At 42.4% G+C, this 9,918-nt stretch overlaps 1 protein-coding gene across 2 annotated transcripts in view; it reads left to right on the top strand.

Annotated features, from left to right (window-relative positions):
* The window catches only part of ZNF541 (zinc finger protein 541), a 61,415-nt gene that overhangs the window by 22,716 nt on the left and 28,781 nt on the right, over nucleotides 1-9,918 (top strand). Inside the window, exons 11-13 of one of the 2 annotated variants that reach the window (XR_004377008.2) lie at nucleotides 383-458; nucleotides 1,006-1,094; nucleotides 1,477-1,727. Coding sequence is in view for 1 of the 2 variants with exons in the window: in XM_032804469.2 (XP_032660360.1) it covers nucleotides 383-458; nucleotides 1,006-1,094 (165 nt within the window). In the remaining variant the exon portion in view is untranslated. The remainder of the gene's footprint in view (nucleotides 1-382; nucleotides 459-1,005; nucleotides 1,095-1,476; nucleotides 1,728-9,918) is intronic. The other variant, XM_032804469.2, reaches the window with a different exon arrangement.

Raw genomic sequence — 9,918 nt, forward strand, 5'->3', positions numbered from 1 at the left:
AGTGTAACTGCTATGCGCTGGCATAGGTGGCACAAAATGACTGAAGCACAGGACAAACAACTCCCCTAATGTGGCAGGATGCTGCTACTTTTCTGTACAAGATGTTTGCACAATATGTATTTTTTCTTAAAACACTTGAGGCCTGATCTAAAGCCATTGAAATCAGTGGAAAGACTCCCATGGACTTCAGTGGGATTTGGATCAGACCCCTAGAGAGCATTATATTACGTTAGCATTGCCAACATGAGCAAATTCTTCTCTCAGGGATGCTGGCATGAATCACTCAAGTCAGTGGATTTACATCAGCATAGCTGAGAGCAGAATTCACCTCCCTGCTTCTCTTTTGAGGGGTCTGATTACTTTCTGGATTAAATTGTTGCAGGAGGCCCTAGAGATGCTGCTGTTTAGAGGACCTCAGAAAGCTCCATCCCACCCACTTGCTGACTATTGTTATTCAGGTAAATTAAAAACAAAACCTGTAGTTCAGGACCAGTGAACTGGGATGCTAATAGACATGCAATAATTAGATAACACTGTGATTTGCCTTTAATTTTCTGCTTTAAAAAATACAAGCACTTTAAAAACTATAAACAAGAGATTCTTGCTAGAAAATGCGATCACCTTGTCAATTTTAATATTGTTTACAGTGTTTTCTTATGTTCAGTTCCCTTGTGACAGCATGACTCTTTAGCATGCACTGCCCTGCAGTGACACCCAATGGGAGAAGTATGCTGAAACATGGCAATGACAGATGCTTGCTATTGTGTGGTATTCTTTTCAATGGTGCATATGTTTTATAGTATATGGTATTTCCTGTGTCAGTAGTAATTTGAGTTTTTCAGACTTTTCTAACATATTACTGATGACTGTTTTTGATAGGTTGGAATTAAGTTTCCCTGAGAGAGGAAAATGTATACATGAATAATCAAATGTTTTAATTTTGTAAGTGTGATGGTCCATTAAGCGTGCTATGTGATCTAATAATTTGCATCTTATTACCATTAGGTTCAGATGTATGGACACCTGTTGAGAAGCAGTTGTTTAAAAAGGCTTTTTGCCTACATAAGAAAGATTTTTACCTGATACAGAAGAAGGTAAGACCTTTAGGCAGAGGGTTTTTTCAGATTGCTAAAGCTCCTTCGAGAATTAATTAAAAGAGTTATTTGTAGACTCTTTCTCAAAGCTAAAATGTTTTTGAAGTGTTTTTGATGTTTCCCAAAAAGAACCAGAAGCAAATTAAAAAAAAAGAATTATAGATGAAATTTGTTTATCTGAGGGGATCAGAGAGAGTAGGCAAAGGACTTGTCTACAAAGGTAATTTAGACTGGACTAAGTCAAATTAATCTGGTTTGAAAATCTTTGTGTACACACAACGTAGCACATGGACGTGTTTATCGTGAACTCTGAAGTCCTTTTTCAAAGTAAAATAACCTTGCTGCAATTTGAGTTCGTCTGATATATTGGCTACTTTGGCAGTCTTCCAACAGATATCCCACACAAGCGGCCTGTGTGCTCTTCCCAGCTCTGGGGTCAGTTTGGTCAGATGTTCTCTTCCATTTATAAACTGGAAAGGTGCCAGATTTTGTCCTTTTGCACCTGGATTTGAGTATACAAGGGAGTCGCATCTTACACGGGGGTTAGGTTCTGAAGTCAGCGCTTAAGGCGAAAATCACGTATAGTCAAACACTCATTGAGTGGAATGTCGGGCGGAATTGCCTGCACTACAGGTACAGTATTTAATTTATTATTTTTATCTTTTTTGTTTTGTTTTGTTGAGCGCATATAGGTAAAATCGCATAAGTTAAATGCGCCTATGATGCGACTCCACTGTGTCACAGTAGCTGCAATAATACTCCAGACTCCTTACAACATGCCTCGAGCAGTTGCTTGGAGCTGAGCTGAGATTTCACTTCATTGCCATCTGGGGAGAAGCATCAGTGCAGGAAGCTCATATGGCCAGCTACCAAAATAAAGATCTTGTCGACATTGCTAGGCAGATGTCCTTAAGGGGGCATGACCTTGATGACAAAAAGTGCCAGATAAAGAGCAAACAGGTCAGGAGGACCTATGCTAAAACAAGAGTTGACAGGAAGATATCTGTTATATGCAGTGTTATAGCCATGTTAATCCCAGGATATTAGAAAGACAAGGTGAGTGAGGTAATATTTTATTGAACAACTTCTGTTGGTGAGAGAGACAAGCTTAGAAGAGCTTTGTGTCAGCTCAAAAGCTTGTCTCTCTCACCAACAAAGGTTGGCTCAATAAAGGAAAAAGTCTGGCAAGGGACATGTAACTTGTCCAGATTTTGAGGAGCTGGACAGGATTTTACATAACTACACGACCACCCAACCCATGCAGTCTGTGGATCCTGCTGCCTGCTTTCTCCGTCCCACCCCTCTCCGAGGATGACTGGCAAGATCAACAAGAGTCATCGGAAGATGAGCATGAGGAGGCCAGTGAAGAGATCTCCCTGGAAAGCCCGGGTCCCTTCAAGACTCACACCCTGATGCCAGCCAGAAAGCAAGCAAGCCTGAATCATGCCTTGCTGCAACCAACCATGGTTCCCAGACAGCAACCCAGACCAGGACGGAGGAGGCTGATCCTATGGAGGGAAGCTTGCATGTATGGTTTTTAAAAATTACTAATAATTTAATATATAAGTTTTAATGTATTATTGTTAAGTTATACCGCTGTGCCGGCTTCTGTTCTGGGTGCCCTATGGCTGGAGCCATTGTAGGTGGATGCGAGTCCCAGATCCCTGCCTCCCTCCATCAGCCCATGCTGTCTGTTCTCCCCTCCCCCATATGCCTTACGAAAATGGCAGTGACTCCGACTAGGCAGTTGATCTCTTATCTTATGCTGAAACCCTGACTACCAACCATTTTCAGGCCCGCGCTTTGGAAGGCACATGCCTATCCCTCAGCTATCCATACCAGTGACCCCCCCGCAACCCCATTCTCCAGCTCAAAATGGTGATTGACAGCATGGTGCAGCTTCAGCCTCCACGCCACCCACCTCCCACGGCAGATTCAAATAATGAAAACATTCTTTTGTCCAAACTGCAAAAGTTTATTGAGACAATGATTACAGGAAAAACAGTGTGGTTAGCGTTTTCACTTTGTATGGGGTAGACATGCACATTGCATGCCCATAAAGCTACAAAGAGTACAGTTCCCTGCTGAAATATAAATGCCTTGTAACACACATTTTTACAGTAAAAAAGCTTTGCTCTGAGGATAGCAAAACTCTTAACAGCTTTTCATAGGCTTACATAGAGCTAGACTGGTAAAAGCAAATACTTCAGGCAATCATTGCAGAACCCTATCAGTTTTTCTCTGCACTTTCACCATGTCTTCCCATACAGGGGAGATAAAGCAAAATGTAAGAATGAGAAATTGCTCAGTTGTTGTTTGTAGATTATGAGGAAAAGCTGCACTATCCCTGGTATAGTTTGCAATTCCCTTTCGCTCCTGCAGCACTTCTGGGGGACCATCTTGGTGAATAACTTGACTGTGCATCTCACTGGTGTGCCCTTTGTGTTTTTGAGTAAGTCCATTCTCTGCCTCCTCGTCAACTGCCTTGGGTCATCCAGAGTCAGGACAGCCTAAAGGGGAGATAGAGGGTATTACTATCCAGCTCACCCCCAGATTCTACCCACTCTCCCTTACAACAACATATAAGCAACACCAAGGCACAGCAGAACTCCAAAGCCAGACTGGGAACATCATTCCTAACCTTAGCTCCGTCTCTCCTCCTGGCCAGCATCCAAGGCACAGTCAAACAGCATACATTACACAGACAAAAATGCCATTACACACACCACTTACCATGGCTGAGGTTCTCCTGAGACGGGGGAGAATTTCAGGGAGGGAAATCCAGATATGCATATAAGAAAAATGCTATCACAGCCTCACTGGAATATGAAAAGTAATTGCTTGTGAATTTGTTAACTCCCACAACCATTGCATGTCATTGGACAGACCCTCAAGGAGAAAGGCTTTTACCAACGGCTGAGCAGTTGGCTAACCTGTGGGAGAGAAAATGGAAAACTCAATGAAATAGTCGCACACATTATTTAAAATAGCGGCGAGGTGGAGGGAGCATTTGAGGATGGAGAGAGAATCAGACAAGCTGCTCTACAGGGAGATTGTTGCAGTGGCCAAAGGCAGGATGGCAGTTTCCACGGATCTCATTGGCATGGACAAAACCAGTGTGGAAAAAGACAAGGACATGGAGAAGCAACTCCTGGAGGCAACACTAAGCCAAAGTCACTGTTAGGGCAGCTGGGAATGCAGTACTGTAAACCAACACCCAGCCATGTTATGCAGCCCCTGGATAATACAGGCTGCTGGGAACCATGTTAACTCCTCCCTGTGGTAACCCTGAAGCAGGGCTCCCATAGGCCATTCTCTTCACAGATGCAAGCTCAGGGAACTGAGAACAGTGCCAGCTGGGACACCAGCCCTTTTGAGCTCTCTATCGCCCCGGTAACTTCAAGCCTTGCCACTCAGTACCAGAAGGCCTAGGAACAAGAAGAAGAGCTAGAGCCAAGGCAAATACTTGCCTGTGACTTTAAGCCCCTCCCTGCGTGTGTGGTGTCTTGCCCTGTACTGTTCTGCTGTGCTGTTCTGTTTTGCTGCTATTTAAAAGAAAGAGTTCTTTGTAGTTAGATAATAGACTGTGTTTTAATATATCGTTTCATAATTAAAAACATTTTTCATTACCATTTCACTTCAAGATGAAACCTTGAAATGTCATTCATAAGGAGTTGACAGCTCATTTCACACAGAAAATCATTATTAGGTTTTTACATACACATGTAGGCAAAGAGACCCGTTTAAATAGGGATTTCCACAGGGTTGCACTTCCGCTGCCCATAAACAACACTGCACGCACAAAAACCTTCCAACACTTTCCCACCCCCCATGGGTTAACAGCTGGATTTGCAGCTGCACAATTTCAGGCCTGAGACTTAAAAGAACAACAAAAGGCATCCCAGACAATATTGCCTGGCTATTTGTATTTTCTAGTGGATACCTCACTGACTGCTCAAACTGCTGAGTAAGTCTTTGCACCTAAACCTCCCACCCATCACTAAGGCTTTCTTCCTTACTCTCACAAATATAGTGCAAAATACAACTTGCTGCTGTAATCTTTAGGATGCTTTTTTCTGTTGCTTCCAACCTATTCAACAAACAGCGCCATCTCCCTTTCAGACGGCCGAATGCACACTCCACTGTCATTGTGCAACTACTGTGGTGGTAGTTAAATAGTTCCTTCCTCCTGTTCAAGCAGCCTGTGAATAGTTTCATTAACCAGGGAAGCAGAGGATTAGCTGAGTCTCCCAAGATAACTGGAGTAAAATCCACACCATTAATGTCCATAGTGTTTCTGTGGGCAAACAGTTCCTTTTTCCATTGAGTTAAATAGAGCGAGTTCCGAAAGATCCTGGCATCGGGGGCCCTTCCAAACTACCTGGCATTTAGGTTTGTAAACCTGCCACAGTGGTTAACAAGCCCTTGGAGTGTCATGGAAAAATACCCCTTTCTGTTTGTTAGCACCAAGCACTAGTGTGAGGGGCAAACAGTAGGCACACAGGTCCCATCAATTGCCCCACTACAGTTTGGGAATCCCATATGTACAAAGCCATTGATAACCTGAGCATTACCAGGCTTTATAACCCAGTGCAATAGTACCTCTTCCAAGGCGTCACAGACGTTCATGAGCCTGATGGTGGATCTCTCCACACTGAATTGATTAGCTGTGCACCAGTAGCATTCGGAGGTGGCCAGTTTCCAGATGGCCTTGGTGACCTGCTTCTTCTGCAAGTATGAGGCATCACATGCTGGTACACTGCTGCAGCAGCTCTATCATTAGTTCAGCACATATCTCCAAAAAGGCTGCATTCCCCAACCTGAAATTCTCTCGTCACTGCTGGTCATCCCAGGTGTGCAGAACAATCCTTTCCCACCAATCTGTGCTTGTTTCCTGAGCCCAGAAACGGGGATAGATGCTGTGAAACTGCTTCAAGAACCAGTCCTTTTCTGTCACTTGCCGAGTGTCTTCCATTTCTTTCTCATCCATGTCCCAGTTCCCCAATCCCCACCACTGAAGACCCTTCTGCTGCTGGAGAAGCTGCTGCAGCTGCCACATCATCTGCTCAATGTTGAGGCAAACAAAGTCTAAAGCTAGTTCATCCAGTTTTGTGTGCTGAGCACACAAGCAGCTTCTGCCTATTTGAGGTTGACAGAATAGCAGCACGGAGCATTGATGGGTCCATTTTGGCTAATAGCAATTCAGAACTGATGCTAGCCCACCCATAAAGGAAGCATAGGGCAGAGACAGATGAATCATGGGATTTTGTAAAAATTTGAACTCATCTGGTTTCCACTATGCATCCCATAATGCGCAGCAAGAAAAATCCCAGAATGCACACTGCTCAACAGCAAAATAAAGGAACATGGGATACCTTCCAAGAATGTTACACCCTCAGTTTGCAGCAAACCACTGTAGTGTTTGCAGTGATGTGTTTTGAAAGAGGGCACCCTTCTCCCATGTGTATGCTGTTACTGTGACTTGCATACTGCATGTTATGTGATGCGCAGGGATCTGTCCATAGATGCCGACTACGTGGGTGCTTTGGGACTGGAGCACCCACAGTGAAAAATTGGTGGGTGCTCTGCACCCACCGGAAGTTCCCTGCCTCCCCGCCCAGCTTGCCTCTGCCTCCTCCCCTGAGTATGCTGCGTGCCCACTTTCCCCCCATCTCCCAGTGCTTGTGCCGCAAAACAGCTGTTTCACACAGCAAGTGCTGGGAGGGAGCGGGGAGGAGGGGAAATGTGGCATGCTTGGGGAAGAGGTGGGGACAGGGTGGGGTTTGGGGAAGGGGTCCAATAGGGGCAGGGAGAGGGCAGAGTTGGGGTGGGGACTTTGGGGAAGGGTTGGAATGGGGGCGGGGCAGAGGTGGGGGGCAGAGCACCCACTGGTGCGGGAAGGTTGGCGCCTATAGATCTGTCTTGGTTCTGATTCATTCAATATTTCATAAATGATTTGGATAAGGCATAGGGATACCTTATAAAATTTGCAGATGATATCAAGCCGGGAGGGATTGCAAGCCCTTTGGAGGATAGGATTAGAGTTCAAAATGATCTTGACAAACTGGAGAAATGGTCTGAAATAAATAGGATGAAATTCAATAAAGACAAATGCAAAGTACTACAGTTAGATAGGATTAATCAGTGCACAAATACAGAATAGGAAATGACTGCTAGGAAGGAGTCTGCAGAAAGGTATCTGGGGGTTATAGTGGATCACAAACTAATATAGAGTCAACAATGTAATACTGTTGCAAAAATACAAACCGCATTCTGGAATGTATTAGCAGGAGTGTTGTAAACAAGACTTGAGAAGTAATTATTCTGCTCCACTCTATGCTGATAAGGCCTCAGCTGGAGTACTCTCTCTGTCCAGTTCTAAGCAGCACATATCAAGAATGATGTGAACAAATTAAAAAGTCCAGAGGCAAGCACAAAAATGATTAAAGGTCTAGAAAACATGACATACAAGGAAAGATTGGAAAAACTGGTTTGTTTAGTCTGCAGAAGAAGAACTGTGTGGGACATGATAACTATCTTAAAGTAGTAAAGAGGTGGGTGACCAATTGTTCTCCTTATCCACTGAGGACATGACAAGATGTAATGGCTTAAATTGCAGCAAAGGAGATTTAGGTTAGACATTAGGAAAAAATTCTACTGTTTGGAGGTATAAGCACTGAACAAATTACCTGGAGAGATTGTGGAATCTCTGTCATTTGAAGTTTTTAAGAACAGTTTACACAAACATCAGTCAGGGATGGTCCAGATAATACTTACTCTTGCCTCAGTGAATTGGACTGGACTGGATGACCTAGTGAGGTCCCATCCCATCCTACATTTCTGTGATTTATATGATTTCTATAAAGAGCTTAACTATTGTATTTTTAAAAAGCATTCCTTATCAGGGGTAATCAGATTTTATGCTTAACCAATTTACAGTGTCTCTTATATTTCAAATCCTCTGTGCATTAGAATTCAAACACTAATTTATTCATTTTCTTTCTTTCTTTCTTTTTCTTTCTTTCTTTCTTTCTTTCTTTCTTTCTTTCTTTCTTTCTTTTTCTAAAAAAATGATGCCTATAGAAGGCACTGGTTGCTCTAATGCATAAGTAGTATTACAAGAAAATTCCAGCAGCATTAAAATAATCATTCAAACAGGAACTTAGCCAGCCACTTACGAAATATCCATTCCATCTGTTCATCATTTTGGGAAGCTTACTCTGAGCCTTCTCCAAAACCCCTATCAAACACACACCTTTTTCAGCCTGCCAGGAAAGTCACCAAATCAACCGAGGTGGGAAACTGCTCCCAGAGCCCTTCCAGGGGAATGCCTTGTCAGCGGCCTCCTCTCTTTTATAATGAGGCTCAGGCACCACTGCTTATCGCAGCATGGTGGTGTGTTAAAGGCTCTCAGAGCACTTTACAAACATACATTAATTAAATCTCTCAGATTGGCTCCCAGTCTTGGGATGAGCCTATATCACAAATGTATGTTTCTAGGTACTTACATAGTCCCTACCATTGTGATTTCTGAACACCCATTGTTGGCAGGAATGAAGAAAAAAACCCCACTGACACAGTTTTTTTTATTGCTTTTTGCAGAAATAACTATATTACTTATGATATATTAATGATGGGTTACTTCTGTTTTTTCCTAATAGATTCAGACTAAGAATGTGTCCCAGTGTGTTGAATATTACTATATCTGGAAAAAAATAATAAAATTTGACTTCAGTCGACCAAAAGTAAGTGATAGAAAAAAGGCTCAAGGAAGAGAGAAGGATGAGGTAGAAAAGACAGAAGAAAAGGTAGAAAAAAAGTGCTTGGGGAATCTGTCTCTTTAATTTAAAGATCTTCCATTGCCTAAGGAGATGTGGAGTTCATATGTGCAGCAAGCTCCCTCCAGGAAACACCTTCCTATTTAATATTCTGTTGCTACCCTTGTTTAACTTGCAGAGATCTATGGAATAATATTACAAAAAATCTCAAACAAACCCTGTTCAATGATTAGCATGTTATACCATGCCTAACATTTCCCATTATTCTCGCAGGGAAGTTATGTAACAATATTTGCTCTTGACATTATGACACCATTGCTAATTAAAACAAGAAAATTAAGATAACTCTTAGCTCCTAATTAACTATCTAATATAATCCCTATCTCCTTGTTAGTAATGCTGTCAGCATTAAACTTGTTGTTGATGATGTGGCAGTGCCATCTTTGACGTGCCAGTATTCTGCAAAAAAAACCCTGCTAAGTACATGACACTGCTGAACTGTTTCACAGCAGCAAGTGGGGAATAAGATTTACCAGCAAGATTTTTGCAGCAGAAACTTGATGAGCACATAGCTTCAGTGTACCACGGGCCAGATTTTTAAAGGTATTTAAGTGCCTATTCGAATTTTCAAAAGCACCTGGACCCATTAATTTCAATGGGTAGTAGATGCTTTTGAAAATGCAAATAAGTACCTAAATATCCTTAAAAATCTGACCCCAAATGTTTGTTATTTTTATAGTTCTGTGGCCATTTAACAGGTTTTTCATTTGAGGGCTTTGCAGTTGTTGACCTCAATTTGATGGGTTAGTTGTTATGGCTCACCACTGATCGCATCCGACAGAAGATTTATAGGTTCTTATGCAGACTACAGAGTTCAAGAACTCAGAGAGTTCTATATCGGGAGAGGACTCTTGGGTTGCTTGGCAAGAACATGTACACTGAGGACAATACCAAATTGATAAAATCTTTATTGACATTAACATAAAAATAAGAAATGCAATGAAACTTATAACTGCAAAACAGTAAAAGAATTCCAAAACTCCTGG

The sequence above is a fragment of the Chelonoidis abingdonii genome, chromosome 11, assembly GCF_003597395.2.
Source record: "Chelonoidis abingdonii isolate Lonesome George chromosome 11, CheloAbing_2.0, whole genome shotgun sequence".
NCBI classification, from domain to species: Eukaryota; Metazoa; Chordata; order Testudines; family Testudinidae; genus Chelonoidis; species Chelonoidis abingdonii.